The sequence below is a fragment of the Pelobates fuscus genome, chromosome 2 (genome assembly GCF_036172605.1).
Source record: "Pelobates fuscus isolate aPelFus1 chromosome 2, aPelFus1.pri, whole genome shotgun sequence".
In the NCBI taxonomy this organism is placed as follows: Eukaryota; Metazoa; Chordata; class Amphibia; order Anura; family Pelobatidae; genus Pelobates; species Pelobates fuscus.
In genome coordinates, this window is record NC_086318.1 from 222,090,591 (window position 1) to 222,113,878 (window position 23,288).

Consider the following 23,288-nt stretch of genomic DNA (forward strand, 5'->3'; position numbering starts at 1 on the left):
GTCCAGGTATTGTGGGCTAAACTTTGATTTTGAATTCATGAAAATTTACACTTAAAACATAAAGCACTCTGGCTTGCTAAGCCCATCACAGTCTAAAGCTTTAAAGTAACCTTACAAGCCACGTCTTCAAGGTGGTTTAAAGGGACACTTTAGGATCCCAGACCACTTCATCTCATTAAAGTGATCTGGGTGCAGCGTCCATGCCCTCCTTAGTCCTGCAATGTAAACATTTATGTGGTATGGGGAGGGGTGGTGGGGAGGCATAACAGAGGTGGGGGGGGGGGGGGGGGGGCAGAGTGCACTATAGTATTAGGAATACAGCTTTGTATTTCTAACACTGTAGTTTTCTTTTAAGTGAGTAATGTGCTATAAAAATGTTTCTTTTGTAAAAATGTATACAAGAGCATATCATTCAGTCTGTTTTACTAGGATTGTCAATATTTAATCAGTAGATCAATGAATGAATACATTTTTTTCAACAAATAATTGTCATTAATATTCTAATATATCAGCAAATTACTATGGATATTTAGTCAGTAGATCAATAAATGAATACATTTTTTCAACAAATAATTGTCATTAATATTCTATAATATTGGCAAAATTACACTGGATATGTTCTTTTTATGATTCCTACTAATATTATTTTATTTCTTTCAGGGGCACAAAGCTTCTGCGATGTTCCCAGTGCAAGTTTGCCAGATATTGTGATGTAAGGTGCCAGGTAATAAACCACTACTTAGTGGACTTTTTGTACACTACTATTAATATTATTATTATTATTATTAATAATCACTTTTATTTATCAAGCAAAAACATATTTCACTTAAAGGAAAACTCCAGACCCCTGAAGTACTTTAGCTTGTCCTCTCTGATTTCAATAGAAATTTACACTTTTATAAATTAACCAGGTTACACCCCCAGACTTTCATGCAGAAAACCAGTCCTGTTACTTCCTGGTTTGGTAAGCTCAGTGGAGCTAAACTCAGGAGGCAGCAATTGCTTAAAGCACCTGCCTTGCAAATACTTCTCATTGAGCTGCATTGGGAAGTCTGTGATTGGACTGCCCCATAAACTCTGAGTAGGTTTAGTAGGGGATGGCTGGCAAAGGAAGCAGGCAAGAGAACTGCATGTTTTGAAAGCTGTTTTTAGATATAACCCCAATGATAAAAAAAAGATAGTGTGAACAGGAAATAATATTCTGTTCACGTGTGTAGCCACACCACCAAATTATCTCAGAAATGCCAAAAAATATTAGATTGTACTTGTGAGTCATTCCATCATTAAGCATGCATGTTTTCATTGGGGGTGTATCTACTAAACAGTATTATTTTATTTATTTTGTATTTGGGCAGGGGAGTGTCCCTTTATAAGCCTTCCCCCGCCCTGCAGAGCTCAGCCATTATTTTAGGGTGAGGGGGGTAGGTAGGGGTTAGTTGTTTTTTTGGGGAGAGGGGTGACTAGGGGTTTGGGGACCCCTAGTCGCCTGGGGGGGGGGTCAATTTTTTATTTAGGGCCCCCCATTTAGGCCCCCGTATAGCGAGTAGGGGCAAAATTTACTAATACTAAGCAATCTTTACTTAGTATTAGTAAATTTGGCAGAAAGACCAATTTAGGTATTTCAACCTTTTAGTAGTTAGCTCCCTTATACTGTGGGAATTAGGGAGTTATCTACTTATTCATTCCTGTCATTACATTGACTGGCTAAGTAACTTACATTTTATATGAATGTATGTTACTTGAATTTTGTAAGTGTTGCAAATGCTTACAGCTGAATCCTGGCTATGTTTGTATACTTTTTATTTAAAATTGTATACAGAGTAACATTCTTAATTCTTTCACTGGGTAAGTATATTAGTTCTTAGGCAATACTGTGCTTCGACACTTCGGAAATTCGGTAATTTCAGAAATTTGTGACTTCGGCAATTCATCTATTCGTACATTCGGATGTACCAGAATGTCCGAATTGCCCGAAATTCGTCCGAATTTACATTCGGACCAAAACGAATTGCACATGTCTAATGCAGAGCTGCATGACCGGTCTTTGAGGGGACCATTGGTTTGTGCCAAACATCTTGACAATAAATTCAAACAGAATTAGGGGACAGTGCCACGTTCTGAACCCATAACCATGAATGTCACTTAAAAATCATGAGACGGGGAAAAAAGCCATACATGAATAATGTATAATAAGCCCTCCAAATATAAAATCCGTAACTATTCATATTTTTCTGTAAAATCCTTTATTTTCTTTATTGTGCATAAGATAACATAAGAGCTGACGATGCCACAACAGCATAGTACAATCCCATTAAAGCAAGGTTTTTCACATAGATGGCATGAAAGCATTGGCACATTTTTTTTTTTTTTTTTTTTAAATGAGCATAAGCAAGCTAGGCACACGCGTCTAACTGTAAGTCTCCAGAGTAAAAAGCAATAACATCAGCATGCATGACATGGTGGACATTACAGGCAGATTAACTTTGATGCAACTTAATGAGGTGCACGATTGAGTGGCTGTACGCTCTGGCAGCATGACTAGTCTGGATAATGCTTCACTGTTAACTGGTCTAAGATAGACATTAAGGAGACATGCTATGTTCCCGCCACCATCTTGGTGTGATTTTTAGTCCCAGCATACGTGTGAGTTGAATTATTACCGCTCCTGCTGCCCTAAATCATGGCTTGGATCCACATCTTACACCTTCTGGTCCGATGCTCCCCATAGCCTACCTCGGAATCTCTGAGGAGGTTAAATCTCCCGGGCATTCAGCTGTGCTGCGGGGTTATACTCTTCATGGCTCGTATCAGCTTCAGGTAAGATTTTGGGGTGTATTGCATGTCTAAGCTGCGATTTTCAGCATGGATGACAGAATCACTCAGGAGCCTCTCCTTCATGCGCCCGGTCAGCATGGCGGCTCGGCCCTACCCCGTAACTATTCATATTTAATAAATGCATTTTCTCATTTTAATCAATAGCCTGTATGAATGGGGTTTCTGTTTAAGTTGGTGAACTATTTTTCAATAGAAATTATATCATGGGAATTATTGAAAAAAGCATATGGCAGTCACTGGCAGCTTTGAATTAAATGGCAAATGGATTACTGAGTGTTTGTGACCTTTCAGAATAACTCACATGGCTTTGCAAATGCATTACAAATAGAGGTGAAAAATCCATGGAACCATTTATTTTACAACTTTTCATCCAACACAACTTTTAGCTATTTTTAAGTTTCCTTAATACTTCTTTTTTTTAATTTTTTTTATTTCTTAATCTGTTTTTGTCCTCTGCATTTGATCCACTTTGCAAATAATATCCTCAATATTTCAGAGTATGGCTGAAAATGTTATGGGAAAGATAATTTGTCTTACAAAAATAGGCATGTTCTATTATGGCACTGTCTGACTTATGAAGAGCTCTTATCGAGCAGTGGTTCTCAAGCTTTAGTTGTGTGTGAAGCAGCAGTTGAACTCAGAGAGGCACTTGAACATAAAAAGCAGTCGGAACTATAGGAACTGGACAACCCCCTCCCCATGAACATGTAGAATAAGATTACATTTTAATTAAATTTCATTTCTGTCTTCACTTTTTATTTCCCACGCAAACTGTTTTCACAGAGTCAATGAAGCACTAAGATCTATTTGTGGAAGTTTTCTGTCCCACTTATTAATTTTCCTGTCTTGGTTCCTCACTAGCTCCTCCACCACTATGGTGGCTTGGCCCTGCATGAGGCTTTATCAACTGTGGCTTACTTGGCAGCCTGCCGTACTGCAGTAAGAAGGCTGCCAATAACAAAAAATGAGATGTCTTGCACAGTTTGTGTGAATTGCAAGGCACATCCCAAGGAAAGTTGTCTTTGCAGTTTGTCTTGCATACAGTTGGCCTTGCATTACTGTTCTGTTTTTTTGCTTTTTGTTACTAATCTTGCTTATTCCTAACTAAGTAATTTGTCACAATACCTACTAGACAAAACTAGGTCTGTTACAACGGGGCCCCAAATATGGCAGTTACTACTTTTAACACTCAAAGCACTATAACTACATCATACTGTAATGATTATGGTTCCAGGAGTAACCTCATGCTCCTCCTCACCACTTAACCCCTTAAGGACCAAGCTTCTTGAATAAAAGGGAATCATGACATGTCATGTGTCCTTAAGGGGTTAAAGGACTTAAAGGGACACTATAGTTACCAGATCAACTACAGCTTATTGAATTTGTTCTGGTGAGTAGAATCATTACCTTCAGGCTTTTTGCTGTAACCACTGTTTCTTCAGAGAAAATGCAGTGTTTACATTACAGCCTAGTGATAACTTCACTGGCCACTCCTCAGATGGCTGTTACAGATCCTTCCTGGGTCATGGCTGCCTAAAATGCATCCAAACATTCAGTATTTCCTCCCTCTGCATGCAGACACTGAACTGTCCTCATAGACTAAACTTGACCAAAACTGAAATTCTGTTTTTTCCTCCCTCAAGTGTCGTTACTCCTGTGTCTGTCTCCCTCCAAGTCAATGGTGTTCGCTGCCTAGGTGTTCTTGGACCTCTCCTTCAAACCTCATGTTCAGTCTATCGCAAAATCCTGTTATTTCCATCTCAAAAACCTTGCGTGCATCTGTCCCCTACTTAACACCAGATGCGACTAAGGTGTTGGTCCATTCCACTGTCCTTTCTCGCCTTGACTACTGTAATCCGCTTCTCAGTGGTCTTACGTGCTCCCAACTTGCGCCATTACAGTCCATAATGAATGTGGGGGCGAGGCTCATATTCCTGTCCGCCCGCACCTCACACGCCTCACCCTTCTGTCAGTCTCTACATTGGCTTCCTATAAGATATAGAGCTCAATTTAAAATTCTGGTTCTTGCTTTCAAATCTCTACATATGCTGCTCCCACCTATCTATCCTCCCTTATACACAAGTATGTCCTGTCTAGGCTCTTACGATCTGCTGAAGACTTACGTCTATCTTCGGTCCGTATTCCCACCTATGATGCTCTCCTTCAAGATTTCTTGAGGGCTGCACCGTTCCTGTGGAACTCGCTTCCCTCCTCCGTTAGATGCTCACCCAGTCTCCACTCCTTCAAAAAATCATTAAAAACCCACTTCTTCATAAAAGCGTATCAATTAAACTGTTAATAGCTCCCGACTGATTCCTCTTCTGCAACTGTCACTAGTCTAATACTATCCTTACCTTTTTGTGTCATTTTACCCCACTCCCTCTAGCATGTAAGTTCATTGAGCAGGGTCCTCAACCCCTCTGTTCCTGTGTGTCCAACTTGTCTGGTTACAACTACATGTCTGTTCGTCTACCCATTGTGAAGTGCTGCAGAATTTGATGGCGCTAAATAAATAACATAATAATAATAATAATAATAGAGATTCATTGATTCAATTCATCTCTATGAGGAGATGTTGATTGGCCAGGGCTGTGTCTGAATTGTGCTGGCTCTGCCCCTGATCTGCCTCCTTGTCAGTCTCAGCCAATCCTATGGGGAAGCACTGTGATTGGATCAGGCCACCACTTCTGATGATGTCAGAGGAAGTTCACAGGCAGAGGCAGCAGCTTCAGACTTGAATACAAGTAAGATTTTACTACCTTTATGGAGGCCAAGGGGGCTAGATAGGGGTTTTAACCCTATAGGGTCAGGAATATATGTTTGTGTTCCTGACCCTACAGTGCTCCTTTAAGCCATTTTAGAATGATTTGACTTCTTACCTAGGGTTCGCTGGCTACTGCTACCCCTTCCACTACTTCCTATTGAGAGCCAGAAGCTCCTGATCTTCTAGCTCTCTATAGGGATTAAGGGATGCGGGGGCAGTGAACTGGCAGACCCCAGGTAAGATGTCAAACTGGGGGATGCTGCAAAAGAAGAGAGGCAATATATACGTGAGAAGAGACAGAAGGGTCAACTTTAGGGGACAATGGGAAAAAAGGGGCAATGGAAGTGAGAATTGAGATAAGTGGGTCACTGGGGGTAGGGGGCGTCACGATGGAAGTGAGAATTGAGAGAAAGGAATACTTTAGGGGACACTGCAAAAGAAAATAGGCAATGGAAGTAAGAATTCATCCCTCCATCCATTACCTGACATGCGGAAAAAGATTGCTGACCCCTGGCATGTGGGTGTATAGGATATGGGTGTAATTTCTCTGATGTTTATCAAGGGAATGGGATTGAATGAATTAAAAAAGTACATTTACTTATTACTTATAACGCTGGAATGTTCTATGTTAGATTTAGGTTTCTGGGCCAATGTTCCCGTGGAAAAAAGCCATTGCTGCACCTTTGCTGTAGCTCCCCTCTTCCCTGGGAGGTTTAGATCTGTTTGATCGACTGCCAGGTGGATGCAGCCTAGGAACTTTATAAAAGTGCAGATTTATTGTTATGCAATTTTATAATGACAGGTGATACTCTATAAACTCCTTGAGTACTCCAGTAAATTGATTGCTGTAGGAGTTTGGAGTGATCTTTAAAATAATTAATTATTGCTTGTCATACTGCTGCAGTTTGGCTGCTTGACATAAGAGATATTTCATTTAACATTGGGTGTTTTAGATTACCATTATTGTGATAATATTAACCACATCTGGATGGGTTTGTGAAAAGCATGGTCAATTAAACCGAACAGGACTACTCTGAAGCCTACAGTGGTAATGCATTGCAGAGCCAGGTCTTATATATCTTATATAATTTTCTCTATGCTGGTTGCCAGGTGCAAAGGACAGAGCTTATAACAATGATTGGCAAGGTGCTACGACGGAAGCATCCAGTTCCAGGATAAAAGGATTTCTACGTTTAATATTACTTTTCACACTTCACAAATTCTAATTTGCTAAATATAGGAATAAGTAGATATTAACAGTTGCCCTGTAAAATAAGAATATAGATTCTAATTTTGATATAAAATAGTAATTATGGGACAAAGTATGGCACCAAATTGATTTTCAAATACACTTAATTTGGTCTCTTGATAGTCAAGCTTGCAAAGAATTCCTCAACCTCTAGGAGGCAGCATTGCTTTCTCAATGCTTTGAAATATAAAGAAATTATAAGCCAGATCTTGTTTTTTTAAATTGACTAACAGTTTGCACGGAGTTGGACAAATGCAGACATCTCTCCTTTGTGGTTTCCGTTCTTTTATATGGACGTGGAGTAGATGGTTGCCATCCTGAAAGGCACAGTTGCACAAACCTAGAGCCAGTGGCTTTGGGAAATGTGCATGTGCATTTAGGACATTATATGTAGTTGCAGCTTAGAACCATGATTATAGAAAATAATGCACTGCAATCGAACCTTTTTGTATTTTCGATATGTTTGAAAACCTTCAGTTGAACCTTTGAGGGAGTTCAGCAAGTTATCGTTCGAATTGACTTTCTGACTATTTAAAATTGCACGGTCACTACTATTGGTTTTGTTTAACCCAATAACCATAATGTGTTTCTATTTTATTCAAATTGTCAGTAGTTGTAATTTTTGTGTTACAAGTCATGTCTAGCTGTCCCTGTGTGGCATGTAAATCCTCAACTGCAGTGCTTAGAGTACAGCACTCATGTTCTCTAGAGGTGAGTATTTGTTTTACTCCAATGCACCTTTCACCACCACAATTGTTTCAATAAATTCACCAAACAAATGCCTCCACTCTTTACTGGGGCAAGGGAACATGGAACGGTCATTCCCAGAAAAGTGACAGTACCAAAGGGACAATTTTCACCTTAATTTTTTTTTCCATATAATAATCCGTTCACTAAGTTCACTAACAGAAATAAAAAATAAAAATACGTGTAAAATATGAGAACAACTTGTTCCTACCTTCAGTGTTTGAAAACTGCCACTAAATGCAGCAGAATTTAACAGATTAATTAATAGTACTGTGGTTGTAGAATATAAAGTTAGGCATTCACAAAGTCATTGAGTGAATCTACTCGCTTCTCATAACGATAGATTTTGCTTAAACAGTCTTCTAAGAAAATAATATGACAGTCTCAAGTATTTGCCAATTGTTAATTTATGTTATATAAACTTCTTATGTTGCAAGCATTACCATGGTACATATATATTAACTCAATATAGCTCCAGGCTCTGTGGAGGAGTTTGAAAAGTTATTATGTACATTGTAATGAATGCATGATTTTACTTGTCATGCTATGGTTATGTATTTCAGCTAACAGTATGGTTGACCTAAAATGAACAATCAATGTACACTTGACTTTTGTTGGTTATGGGAATGTGGTTTGCTTTGTGTATTCTAATTGTTTCTTATTTTGAGACTTAAAGGAACACTATAGTGTTAGGAATCCGAACATGTAAGAGTTTAAAAGGGAAACTTTACTTACCTTATATCCCATGGCGCCCTGGTCTCACCACGACTGCCCTGCGTCCCCAGCTGACATCATGATTGATTATCTCAACCAATAGAATGCTTCCGTATAGAAAAACACTGCGAGGCTTGTGTGTGCATGTAGAGTAAAATGCTGTGCCATGCCAATCTAATGTTCTTAGTGAGAGAACCAGTCAAATATTTTTTTCTTTATTCATTTATAAAATATTTTACCAGGAAGAATACATTGAGCTTTCTCTCGTTTTCAAGTATGTCCTCTCTGAGAAGCGTTTGATTGAATTACCAAATCTAACTTGGCTATTGCAATGGAATCGCCTCTAGTGGTTGTCTGGAAAACAGTTAAGCCGGCAATGAATACATTGCTGATTCTATAAAACAGCATGTTTTACATTGTAGGGTTAAAACAACAGGGGCGTTTCACCTAGACTGTTAAAGATTTGTCATTAGTAATTATTTTACACTTTGAGGTTTACTTTTCATTTCATTCATTCCATTTTGATAAATATGTGGGCTTATATTATACAATGCTCAAAAATAGTTTGACAATAAACAAGTCAGATTTTGCTCTCTACCATTCTTATTGTTTCATATACCACAGCTAAGGACATTAGAGGCTCTACACCCACCTACCCCTCAACTATATCTCTGTGAACCAGAGAAAAGAGACCCTGGTTTGGGTTGCTGTGCTACCTAACGGAATCACAACTATATACTATGAGCACTTAACTTACTATTTTTGCATTAGAAATTAAATGTACGTCTAGGACAATACGTGACTCCCCAAATTCATAGATTTTTCAGTCTTCCATAGAGTTTTCAATTCCTCCCAGTATATCATCTTAACAGTTAGTGCCAACATGGTTGGCTTTATCCTTATGGAGATTTAGGCCTAAGAGCAAGCAAAGATATTAGACATGCACAGAAAGTTTGACTGGATTGATTTTTATCCAGATTTGTTTATAATGTTTCTGCTATTTTTGGTTTATTTAAAATCTTTTGTGGAACAAATTTAGTTAATCTAAATTTAATTAACAAAATATCTTTTAAAATATATTTTGTTGGGGGCGGGGCCTGACCGCCGGCGGGATCAGACGTGCTCTGTCTGAGCTCCCGCTTCAGGGCCTGAAGAATCGGAGCCAACTAGGAGCCAAAGGCAACCACAGGTCCATACTGGTGCCCACCGGGACCCCCAACTGATGGGGCACACGGGGATACCTCTCATGACCCTAACTGGCGCCCAAAGTAACCCGACGAGGCCCGAAGCTCGCTGGAGCTTGAGCCGGGCAGAGACGGCCGCTCTCCCGGGTCTCCGGCCGGCGTCTTGCCTTCCCCCCCCCTCTGGACCGGGGGGGTTATCCCGGTCCCCGTGGGCCGCTACGGATATACCAACAGGGCCTAAACAACCACCCCATCGAAGAGAGCTTGCAGAGCAGGGGTCCTCAAGATGGCCGCCGCACGTTAACCATGTGCGCGACCAGGAGCATTACCGCCTGTCAATAACGTGCGGACACTTTTTAAAACAATAATGCCGACTTACTAGAGAACGAGGCAGGGAGCAACCCCGGATGTGTGTCCCTCGGGCGATACGGCCGAGGTGTAGACACGGACGGACGGCGCAACCCGAGCAACAACCTTGATGGCACAGTCCTTAAGCCGGCTCTCCCTCACCAGCGACACTCACGTGCACCAGGGATTTGGGCTACCTATCGATTCCAGACATCAAGACGGCTTTCAGCGACTGCAGCAACAGGCTTGGAAAAAGTGACTCCTTGACTCAGGCCCGCCCGGCGCGGTCTGGGAGAGGTGTCAATGAGGGGAAGGAGCGGATGGTGAAGTGCGTGTTTGACATGTACTATGCTTTAACAACAAGCCCCAGGGCGACTACACTTGCTTTGGATAACCTACTATGATTTCCTTTTAGATATTCACTGCTTTTTCTTTTTGTGTTTTGTTTCCTATCGAGCTCACTGACTAAGCTGAAGTGACTAAACAAAATGTACTTGCTATGTATATGCCTCCATAGTGTATCCAGGCGGTTACCCGTTTGACTAGCAAACACTAAACATGTGACCATGTACCTCTTAACTCACATTTTGCAGACTAGCACACTAGCGTTCGGAAAACACACACCCAGCGAACATAGTTCACGAGAGTAACAACTGCTAGCAGCTACTGCTACACACATCACGCAAGCGAATTGGTAACCTTCACAATGTTGATATCTTATTAGTATTGCAATATTTCATTCTCTGTCTCTCATCACACATTGTGCTATACATTTCTACCATCAACAAGGAGTAGAACAAATAGCAAGGATGATAGCTAGCATATACCACTAAGCGCAATCTGCCTTGCAAGTTTACCCACTAATTAATCTATTATAACCACATATTCCACAGTGACATGCTATATTTGTTCATCCTGATTACTTACTTAAAAATGTGCAATGTTTTAAATGCCATAATGATGTTTTCTTATGTATACAGTCCAGTTTGCTCCAGCTATTGTGGCACGGCAAACATGATTGTTAATCATATGCACAAACAAAATAAAGAATTAAAAAAATATATATATATATATATATATATTTTGTTAATGAAGGATGGGAATGCCTCATTAACCCTTTAGCAGGGCCGGTGCAAGGATTTTTTCTGTCTTAGGCAAACAATATTTTTCTGTCCATATGCTCCATTAATGGCATTACATCACACGTACCATGCCTCCATTTGCTCCAAATTGGTGTGGCATTATAATGTTCCAGCCATATAACCCAACACACACAATCCCACTGACACAAACTAGCTCACTGGCCCAAACACACATACAGTCACAAGAACTCTGACACACAAAAGCTCACTACAGACAATTTCACTTACAACTACAGACACATTACTGTGAGTATTATTGCTTAGAAGGTATGGAATTGACATTAGTCAGCATTTCATTCTGGCTTGGCATATGGTTCTGCTAGAGGTTAAGTTAGACCTCTGGCAGCAATATAAAATTTATGCGTATGTGTTTCATAATGAAATATTGCAAACAGAGACTTCATACACCATGACCACTTAAAACACTGAAGTTTTCATGATGCTTGGAGTAACTCTGTATTCATTTAATTTTGGACTGTATCACCTATTTTCCCTTGCATTTTTCAAACGGTGTATCATGATATTTTATATAACCAATTATATTTATTATGCTCTTTATGTGTGAAAATTTGGTAAACCGAAGCAAACTGAGATCCAAAAGACATGAGTTTTTCAGTATCAGAAGTTGCAGAAGAATTAGTGTGTATTAGCAGAGTAGTGGCTGCGACGTGATATAATAGCATTGCAGGCCACTTCGGTCATCACAGTTTCAGTTGAATGTTGTCAGGGTATTTATATCGGCAGATATTTTGTGCTATGATAGAATTTAAAGTGTATATTGCCCGAATCATTCTGAACAGAGCAGACTCCATTTTGTTATCTTCAAGTTAACAAAAGACACAAGATTTCTATCCTTTCTGTAAAACTAACCACTTTGCCAGAAGCTAAGGAATGCTTAGTATATACAAACCTGTTGATAAGAAATGAGAAAGGGGGATTGACAGTATGTTTAGTGGGACGAGACTGCCCTCTATAGACCAAATACTTAAATTGTTATCTGGAAGGTAACCACACCTTCAGTGTTTCTATTGGTCTATCACCTAGTGAATTTTCCTTTAAAAAGTTAAGACAAAGGGAAGAGAGAGGTATGCAGAGAAAGCAAAAGGAGGCAGAAGGATGCAAAGCAAGACAAAGAAAAGCAGAGAAAGAAACATTCCTTGACACTTAGCTACCTGAGAACATCTGATGAGAACACCTCTTTAACTGGTAAATATACTGGTTTCATTTAATTAATATAAATTAATAAAAATTTTCTAATAGCATGATGTATGGCTGGATAAATCACGATCAGATTTCGATATTTAGAAATCTTAGTTAACTAAGAAGTATATATTTATAACCATTCCATGCTGCAGATGGAATTAGAATAAGTATGTATTTATGTGACATGTTAGCATATCGTGATATTTATCCAGGTGTATTGATTTGCTCTAAAATAAGATAAAATATCTGTTTAGGCAAGTTAAAATTGTGCTTATAGACCATGGTAGATTACTCTTATTGGATGGTTCCAGGAAATGACTAATGAGCTGGTTTAAATGTTATTTTATTTAAAATTACATGAGAATAGATCTTAATTACCTAGGAGGTTTAGCCAGCATTGAAAGGGTTATTCTAACTGTCAGCTAAAGTTTTATGGCTTTATGCTGCAAACTGTGTGAAACTTTTTCTTTGTCTCTGTGAAAGACAGTCATAAATCTTGTCTTGACAATTAAGGCTGTTAACCATTGAAAAATGTTTTTGTATTGCCATTGAATTGCATATCATGTTATACTAAATATTCATTGATTATTGTCACGCATGTTACTTATTATTATTATTATTTAATTTGTCACAATAAATTGTATTTATTTTTATACCAAATTGTGATTTTATTTATATGGAATACATTTATTTCACTTACACGATAACGATCTTTGGGATCTGAGAATTGAAATAGTGGGCAATTCTCAACTGTTTACTATTATTATCCCATAAATATCCCCACAATGTTGAGAATGCAAACCAGGTTAAAGGGGACCATGGAAGAATTTAACTCTGATAAATTCAAGCCTGATCAGGTACTTTGAGGTTAAATGCAGTAAGGAGATAAGACATTGGTAAGACAATGATATAAGGTTGAGAGTAGAAATTTTAGAAAAGGAATGAATTCTGCACATATATATAAAGTTGAAAAGGAAATAAAGAAATACAAATGTTTGGGTTGGAGCAGCAGCAAAGGAAAAGTAAAGTGTGGTATCGAGGGGACAAAATCACAGTTGCTGGAATAGACTGTCACATACGCTGCTTTGAAAGAAGATGATGAATCACCGCATATGTTGCAGAGATTGCGATCATCAACTATGATGTGCAGTGCAGAAATAAAGACTCATGACACATAGAGCTTTGCAGACTATCACAGACTATGTGCCAACAGAACAGCTAAAAACATTTATAAATTACCATTACCTGACCTATTGTCAGGGCTGACTTTACATTACAGAATTTTAAAGCATACTCCCCTATAAACTAATAAAATAAAATAAAATAAAATAAACTGTTCTTGAAAATATGATAAAAAATATTGTATATACACTCTCACATATAGAGTAAATATGTGTGTATATGTCTAAATGCATGCCTCTGTATTTGTGTGTATCAGTGTGAGTTTGTGTTGAGTGTGTCACAGCATGCATAAAAGTGTTTGTATAGCAGTGATTGGATAACATTGTGTGTAGTAGTGTGTACGCAACAGTGTGTGTGTGTCGGGCTAACAGTATGGGTAGTAGTTTGTGCAGCAGTATGTGTAGTAGTGTGTTTGTGTGGCAGTGTGGTTAGGAGTATGTATATAGTAGTGTGAGCAGTAGTGTATGTGTGTGTAACAGACTGGGGAGCATTAAATATAGCAATGTAGCTACAGTCTTAGTGGCAGTTTGTGTAATTGTATGTGCACCTGTCATTTCTGAGTTGTTATATTTGTCCTAGTCCTCTCCCTTCTTCTGGCCAGTTCTCCAGGCAGGGCTGGCGCAACCACTAAGCAGATTAGGCGGCTGCCTAGGACGCACCGGCATGCGGGGTGCAGCAGTCTATGGGTGACAAGCAGGAGGGGAGTGCATAGCACAGTGCTTCCCTCCTGCCGGTCACAGCATGCTGTAATGATGAGCCTCGGACTGGGGTAAAGGAGCTTCTGTATCCCCTACCTGAAGGGGTTGGAGGAAGAAAGAGATACACAAAGTTGTCAATTTTTGTTTTGGGTGAAGGGCTGGGGTGCGAGTAGAATTTCTTGCCTAGGGTGCAATATAGTCTTGCACTGGCCCTACCTCCGGGATTGTTGTGTTGACCTTGAGGGACAATACACAGTTCATGCTCTCTCAAACTGAATACAGTGATCCCAGAGTCCAGCAGCCTCTGTTCCAGTGAGCAAGCCACAGACAACAGGAAGGACGTAGGGAGGGGCTTTTAGCAGGCAGAATAGCTGTCCCGATCATGCTGTAGGCAGGGGCTTACTCTATCTAAATGGAAATCTAGCCGTGCCCGTTCGATATGCAACAAATTTTATTCTGTTTGTAATTTAACAAGTGGGTTAAAAGCTTCTTGGAGCCTATTGAGTGTACCACTATCCATACAAATTTGTCTCTTACTCCTCGATACTCTCTTATTGTGTACCAAAGTACCATATTTAATTATTTACCCTTTATTTATTTGTGTTAAATAAGAATCACAGAGAAAATATTACATGACTCGTTGAGAATGATTGAAAGGGAGCTACAGATGAAGACTGACATCAATGTATTTGCCATTTGATGATAACTTCCCTTTATAACTACTTACAGTTTCTGGTATAAAGCATATTATGATGGAAGCTGGTCTGCAGGGCTTGTGGAGGATCTTAAAATTACCTTGGCACTAGAGAGCTCTATAACCCATTGTGCAACATCACTGTTTGTCTAAATGGCTCTGAAGGGATTAGTGTTTCTTACATGCTTAGACTGAACTATTTGGGATGTAACAAAGTGAAGAGAAACCTTAATTCTCTCTTCTAACTAGAAGACAAGAAAATCCCCTGTAAAGCCATCCACTTCAGTTTTCATCTCCGCTTTATCCCTCTATTTAGATCCCGTGTGAACGAATATGTCAGTTATCTGTGATGTTCTTCAGGTAAAAAAAAACAAAAAAACGTGTTTAATGGCATTATGTTTTCCTTGAACTAATTGACTTAAAGGTAAACAAATTGCCTTGGGTGAATGGGAACGGTTCCCACATGTAATTATTTCTGTCAGTCACCTTCATTTGTAAATCTATGTCAGTAATAGCCTTATCACGTAAATAAGGCAGATATAGTATTCTCATAATTTAGTGTATTTACACACATAGATAAAACCTGTCGTAGTAAAAGAGAATAGCTGGAATATTGATATTCTGCAGTATGTACAATAGTCTGTGTACATTTGTTAACGAGTTGCAAGCATAAATCTGATTAAGCGAATGGTAAACAATACAGACATGTAATAAATATTGGTTGCAGAATTTTCATCATTGCTTCTATTTATAGGCTATGCTGTGATCCTCAGCATTTATATCAAAAACATTGGCTCGATCTAATAACCACTGCTGAGGGTTTAGGGAATATGTGCATATGAAGGCTCCATGGAGTAAGAAATAGTGAGGGAAGATTTAATCCTACTGTCTGTGCAAGTATCCGTGTCTTAAAAAAAACCAGTACTAAACCACACAGACTGCTTCCAGGATACTATAAAAAAACAAAATATCTTTAGCTTCATGAAGCCGTTATGGTGTATAGATCATGTGCCTGATATGTCACTGTCCAATTCTATACTATTATAGAGTCATCAATAAATTGCAATCTTTAAGTTCGGATTCCAATATTGTTGAATGGGTAAGGCAGTGACTGAGTGACAGGCAACATAGGGTTGTAGTCAGTGGAGTATATTCAAAGCTTGGGCTTGTCACCAGTGGGGTACCTCAGGGATCTGTACTTGGACCCATTCTCTTTAATATTTTTATTAGTGATATTGCAGAAGGTCTTGATGGTAAGGCATGTTTTTTTTTTTTTTTTATTCTTTATTTTTAAATGCAGAGATGATTACAAGCCTAATCGGTGACACGTTTAGTATACAATATTATTGCAAACAATTGGTATATATAGTCAAGAGGTGCTGCACTTTTTTTTTTGTCGAGTAGGAACATGAATTAAACAAGAAGTATTGCAAGATAAAGAAGTAGTTATAGTCGTGTTGTGTAACATGCTAACTTGTATGTTTAAGATGAATTAACAAGCGATGTAGGAGGCTCTATCAGTTTGAGGTGGTGCATGATGCGCTGTGTGGAGAGCCTGAATGTTATGGGAGTGAGGTCTCAGCTCTGGGCTTCAGCTTTGCGTGCGAGGGCAGCAGTGCTGTGTATGGTGTTTAGTTATTCTTAGGGTGGACTGAGGCAGGTGTGCCATATTCAGTGAATTCTTGTCTGTGTTAAGGTAACAGGTCATCACCTAGTAGGCTGCTCTCTATGCATATGTGGCAGGTAGCGTGTTGTTACATGTGTGCATGGGTGAGGAATGAGCGGGGATAATGCCACTTGTGGTGTGTACGGTAAGCATTTCTAATGGTGTATTGACCCATCTCTCTACAAGTGCGGTGAAGTATCACTAAGCATAAGGATATGAGGCAAAGAGTATGCAATAAAGATTAATGTATTTCGAGAGGTATATTCACATATCTACTGTCTAGAGTGAACGGCTACAACACATATAACTTTAAGAGTCAGGATAGCGTCCATTTGTGATTATGCTTGTTGTGGGTGAGGTGGATGGCTTGTAAGTTCTTGCGGCTGCGGCATTTTCAACCTATGCCCGCCCTTCGATTTACAAAGTCCCGCAACCAGTATGAGCACCTTTCTTCGGTCGGGTCCAGCATGATCAGGTGAGGCATCGTTGGGCTGAGGCTCCTCTGTATGCTCGGTCCATGTGGATGGTTGGCCGTGCAGATGCGGTGTGCGGTAGGATGCCCTCCTCCGGTATGCACCCGGAGTGCTGTGCTGCTGCTGCTGCGGGTCTGGTAACCGCTGAGTGTCGGGTACAGTCTGGGCTCGGGTCTTGCGCCTGGAGTCTGTCTCCGCTGGGTAGAGCCCTGCTGTTCTGGGGGTGGGGGTCCTCCCTTGCCCCGGAACCATGTGGAGGCTGGTGCTCGTAGGCCACGAGCCTGGGAGCCTTTGTGGCCCAGGTTCGCCCCTTGTGGGGTGGTTCGGAGGTGTTTAGCTGGTCGCTTACGTATTCGCCGTATCACTCTCCGCCAGTGTGGCTGGCACTTCTGGGTCATGCCCAGTGTTGCTCCCGGTCCGGGAGGGTCCTTGACGTGGGGGTTTAGAATAGGGGCCATCGAGTTGCCCTGGTGAGTATCCCCTGTCCTCCTTCTGCCGACGGCTCTGACCTTCGCGGGTGGGGTTTGGTTTGGTGTGTCAGGCTGTGTAAGTGTGCCGCTAACTTGGCCCAAAAGTGGTCAAAAATTAATGCGATAGAGTCTTTTGTGTGGTCGACGGTTTCTGTTTTAGCATGCTGTTGCCATCGCTTGTCCGACACTCTCGTGTCCGAGTGATCCGCCATCTTGGTGGCCCCTTGCTCCGCTTCATGTAGGGAGTCTATTGTGCCTGTCGCTTGTTGCGGTGCTCGGGGTACCCCGTCTGGCGGGCACCGTGATAACCCCCATCAGTCCTCGGGGGGGGGGGGGGGGGGGTGTGTGAGTGCATGTCGCTTGTTTGGTGCAGAAAGCATCTGGCGGGAAGGTGGCCGTCCTGACCCCATGTCTCCGCTAGGCCTCATGTAGCTGCTGCGGTACCCGGTTGAGTTGGGTGTCATGATTAGTGTCAGCAGGTCTGTGGCTGCTTCATCTGTTCAAGTAGCCTATTTGTGGGTAGTTTCCAGCAGGTAGTCTCTTGGTAATCGTCGATTTTTGACCCTGCACTACAGGAGCTCATGCAGTGTGCGACCCTTCAGATTGCCTGTTCGGCTCCGCCCCCAAGGCATGTCTTTTTGCTGATGATACTAAGATATGTAACAGGGTTGAGGGATAAGCCAAATGGCAAATGATTTAGGCAAACTAGAAAAATGGTCAGAGTTGTGGCAACTGACATTTAATGTGGATAAGTGCAAGATAATGCATCTTTGACGTAAAAACCCAAGGGCAGAGTACAGAATATTTGATAGTCTTAACCTCAACATCTGAGGAAAGGGATTTAGGGGTGATTATTTATGATGACTTAAAGGTAGGCAGAAAATGTAATAGAGCAGCAGGAAATGCTAGTAGAATGATTGGTTGTATAGGGAGAGGTATTAGCAGTAGAAAGAGGGAAGTGCTCATGCCATTGTACAGAACACTGGTGAGACCTCACTTGGAGTATTGTACGCAGTACTGGAGACCGTATCTTCAGAAGGATATTGATACTTTAGAGAGAGTTCAGAGAAGGGCTACTAAACTGGTTCATGGATTGCAGGATAAAACTTACCAGGAAAGGTTAAAGGATCTTAACATGTATAGCTTGGAGGAAAGACGAGACAGGGGGGATATGATAGAAACATTTAAATACATAAAGGGAATCAACACAGTAAAGGAGGAGACCATATTTAAAAGATGAAAAACTACCACAACAAGAGGACATAGTCTTAAATTAGAGGGGCAAAGGTTTAAAAATAATATCAGGAAGTATTACTTTATTGAGAGGGTAGTGGATGCATGGAATAGCCTTCCAGCTGAAGTGGTAAAGGTTAACACAGTAAAGGAGTTTAACCCCTTAAGGACACATGACGTGTGTGACACGTCATGATTCCCTTTTATTCCAGAAGTCTGGTCCTTAAGGGGTTAAGCATGCGTGGGATAGGCATAAGGCTATCCTAACTATAAGATAAGGCTAGGGACTAATGAAAGTATTTTAGAAAATTGGGCAGACTAGACGGGCCGAATGGTTCTTATCTCCCATCACATTCTATGTTTCTAAATCACTTTGTGCAGCCCTAGCCACACCTCCCCTGGCTGTGGCTCATACAGTCAACATGAGAAAAACATTTAATTTTTACACCACAATGTGTTTACTTTATACGTTCATATCTCCTGCACTCTTAATTGACCTGCAATCATGCACAGGAGGCTGACGTAGACTCTATCAGGCAATTAACAGAGAAGGCGATAGAAAATTCTAAATTAAACACCCTGTGCATTATAGGAAAAAAAAAATCAATTATTTTTCCAGAAGGGTGTTGGGAGTCTGTATTAGTCACTGCCAGGGTATGTGTAGCTAGGGCTGCATAAACAAAGTGATATGATTCCTAAAAAGGGCATTAAGCAGTTATGCTGCAGGAGAATGATCTATTTACCAAAAACATGTTGTTTTGGTGCTTACTGTATCCCTTAAGGAGCTTCCATTAGCTCATTGACTGAGAGCAGTAGCTGATGAGCTAAGCCCTTCCCCTCTGGGCTTTGCTCTGGCTGAAGGCTTCAAGCTGGTCTGGAGCTTTCAGTGGAGGCAGAGAGCGGATTCCTGGTTAATCTTCCAGATTGCCATGGACATTGTTGTATGGTCTAAAGTTGTCTCATTGCTTGACTGGTAGACAATGTAGTTTCCTCAATTCTGTGGAATTATGTGTTATGCAGGGGCGTATTAGCCGCGAGGCAAACAAGGCATTTGCCTTGGGCGGCATTTTCCAGGGGGCGGCAAAAAAATCCGCCCCCAAATGCCCAAGGCAAATGTCTTGTTAGCCTTGCGGCTAACAGACATGCCGGCGGGCTGCTGGGCGATCGGGCGGCACTGCATGGCGGGCGGCCGGCCGGCGAGGGAGCACTTCCCCTGAGCTGTCTGCTCAGCTCCCTCGCCAGCCGCAGAGTGAGGCTGGGAGGCGGAGCCGGAATATGACGTCATATTCCGGCTCCCAGCCTCACTCTGAGGCGCGCGAGGGAGCTGAGCAGACAGCTCAGGGGAAGTGCTCCCTCGCCGGCCGGCCGCCCGCCATGCAGTGCCGCCCGATCGCCCAGCAGCCACTGGACCACCAGGGACGAAGAGACACCCCCCCTCCCCAGCATTCCCAAAGGTAAGGAGGCTGGGGGGGGGGGGGGGGGGGTTAATTAAAAAAAAAAAAACGTGTTAAAAATAAATATAAAAAAAATGTGTTAAAAATAAATTTTAAAAAAAATGTGTTAAAAATAAATTTAAAAAAAAAATGTGTTAAAAATAAATAAAACAAAAGTGTTAAAAATAAATAAAAAAAAAGTGTTAAAAATAAATTTAAAAAAAATGTGTTAATGTGGGTGGGTGATTGTGTGTCTGTGTCTGTTAGTGTGTGTGTCTGTTAGTGTGTGTCTGTGTCTGTTAGTGTGTGTGTGTGTGTCTATTAGTGTGTGTGTCTGACTGTGTGTGTATGTTAGTGAGTGTGTGTGTCTGTTAGTGTGTGTGTCTGTTAGTGTTTCTGTCTGTTAGTGTTTGTGTCTGTGTCTGTTAGTGTGTGTGTCTGTGTCTGACTGTGTGTGTATGTTAGTGAGTGTGTATGTTAGTGAGTGTGTGTGTCTGCTAGTGAGTGAGTGTGTGTCTGTTAGTGAGTGTGTTTGTCTGTTACTGAGTGTGAGTGTGTCTGTTAGTGTGTGTGTGTGTTTCTGTTAGCTAGTGTATGCGTATCTGTCAGTGAATGTGTGTGTGTGTATTTAGTATGCGGGGCGGGGGTAAAGGTTGGGTGGGGGGGGCGCGGGAGGAGGGGGGGCGCGGGGGGAGGGGGGGCGCCTGAGTTTTGTCCTGCCTAGGGCAGCACAAAACCAGGATACACCACTGGTGTTATGTTGTATATTCATTTCTTATTAGAATTGTTGGTAATATATATTAAAAAGATACTTAAACAATAAACCATTTTTTTTCTGGATACAAGATGTGTCAGTTTAGTGCCTCCTAGGAGAAGTTCTTAACTGGTAGTATAACACAAATAATGTTAATATTGGATCTAGGAGATCTTATTGAGGCAGGGGGCAATGGGTATTGTAATTGTACCACTGTTCTTTAATTTCATTTACATATGTATTAGTTTATATTGATTTGGTACTCAGAACATAATCTAATGTGTGTTGCAAAGAACATATGATTTGCATATAAATAAGGTATATGTACATAATGGTTTTTATTGATGAATAGCTATTTCTAGTAATTATAATTACTCATCGATGTTTTGTAAGTTTATCAAATAATTTTTCTAGCAAATAAACCGTAATCTGATCTATCTGTCTCTCTGTCTGTCTGTCACTTTGTCTACCTGTCTTCTAAAAAAAAACCAAAAAAAAAACAGTGCTTTAAATGGTAAAGTCTAAAATTGTAGTATACTCCTGAATTCACAACAGCAGTGTTCATGAATATTTATTTCAATATTAATTGGCTTTCAGAATTGAGATCAGACAGTCTCCATGATTCATGAAACATTTTAGTTTTAAAATTCAAAGCTTTTCTTTAATAGCTTTTAGATTTAGTGCCTAGGGAGAAGCCTGTGCACTGTAACGCATTGCATGATAATAACTTTGCTGGACCGACATTCTCAATAATAATGTAAACAGTTTGCTTGAAAGAGTACACATTTGTTTCATCCAAACTGACTTTTAAGTTATTCATTACATTTTATGATAATTGCATTAATTAAATAGCAAAAATAAACAGCTGGGCATCAAATTGTTTTAGCTGTTTGCACACTTATTGAGCAGGTTCGTTGAATGGAGGTTGAGAACGTTTGTTACATGTTGCCCTAGACATCCTGAAACATGCAACTGAGGCTCAAGAACTTTGTGATATAGTATCGTCATCCTAGGGACATGTTTTTGACAAGAAAAAAAGGATTAGCTGCTGTCTTTGTAGTTCAGAAACTCAGGAAGTGGCAATAGATTTATTTAAGTTTTATACATTTGCTGGACAGTATATATAGATAATTAGGAGCACTATAAAATGAGAAGCAGTCTTATGTGCTGTGATAGATTGACTTAAAAAAAAACCACTATAACATTAGGAATACAAACCTGTATGCCTAATACAATCGTTTCTTAGATCATCTACCTCATTGCCATCTCAGGGCCATGAGGTAGATGATCACCATTTGTAACTGTGATCACCTGCACTGCACCATAGAAGACAACTAACTACCAGATTTTACTATTATCAAACCGTAAAGTAATTATTAAATTGATGACATGGAGGCGAGTATAACACTACACTATTTTTTTTGTCCCCTCAGCTCCAAGTCACATAGAAAAACGTACATAAATACTTGCAATAATCCATGCAGTTAAAAACTCAATATATACAACATCACATATAAATATAAGATAAAGCATATTCTTAGTGAATCAAGAGCAAGGGTACTAAACATAGTACCATCCCTGATTAAAGAAAACAGTCCAGGTGTGGAAGTTGTGAATAATATTCACATCGGTGTCATTAATAAAATCATGCCTTCATGTCACGATAATAGTAAAATTTGGTAATTTTATTAAAGGCATGTAGTCTCCTATTATTGTCATTCAAAGCTAAGCAATAACTTGATCCACAAAATGATGCATATGCTGAAATAAAAATCACGATTGCTAGATTCTGAAGACCAATTGGCTGCCTTCAAGATGTCCTGCAACTTCCAGTCAAGGTGGCTTTTGAAGTCATAGCAACTCGTAGGTAGCTCATGAGGTCTAGAAATGTAAAATTGAAGTTAGAGGTGCCAGTACTAGATCCAGATTTCTGTCCATGCACCAACCATTCCATGCACGTCAAGAAGACCAATACGATCTCCTTGTATCAGGTGCCTATGCATTCAATAGGATGAAGCATTGAGATCCCCTTGGGGACAGACTGCAAATGGCCATTGAGCTGGCCAGTAGTTCTAGATTGTTGATTCAAAGGAAAAATTCTTCCCTGGATCATCTGTCGCCAGTAGAAACATTCCCTCATTTCTCATACCTATTTGAATAGCTTGACTCTATCATGATATCCGGACCGACCCAAAGATGGCTCAGCTGTTCCAAGCGTCCAAGTGATGAAGCCACTGGTGGAGTTCATCCTTGGCTTCCACATCAAATGTGACCTGTGCCTCGTTAGCCAGACTTTATTTTAAATAAGAAGGTTTCAGGCTTAATAATACATTGACTAGTATCCACTTATTTCAATTTATGAGAAAGCTGAGATTCTGCAATAGATGAAATGTCCAAGAGAGAAGTTTATGAAGAAATCAAACAGGCTGGGACATAAGAATATCATAGATGATGAGGCAAACACCTCTGCTCAATCCCAAGGTACTAAAGAAAGTCCAA

General features: G+C 40.4%; 1 protein-coding gene across 1 annotated transcript in view; it reads left to right on the plus strand.

The window, feature by feature from the left end:
- SMYD3 (SET and MYND domain containing 3) overlaps nt 1-23,288 on the plus strand; it is an 839,309-nt gene that overhangs the window by 118,212 nt on the left and 697,809 nt on the right. Inside the window, exon 2 of the mRNA XM_063443201.1 lies at nt 661-724. Within this exon, the coding sequence (XP_063299271.1) occupies nt 661-724 (64 nt within the window). The remainder of the gene's footprint in view (nt 1-660; nt 725-23,288) is intronic.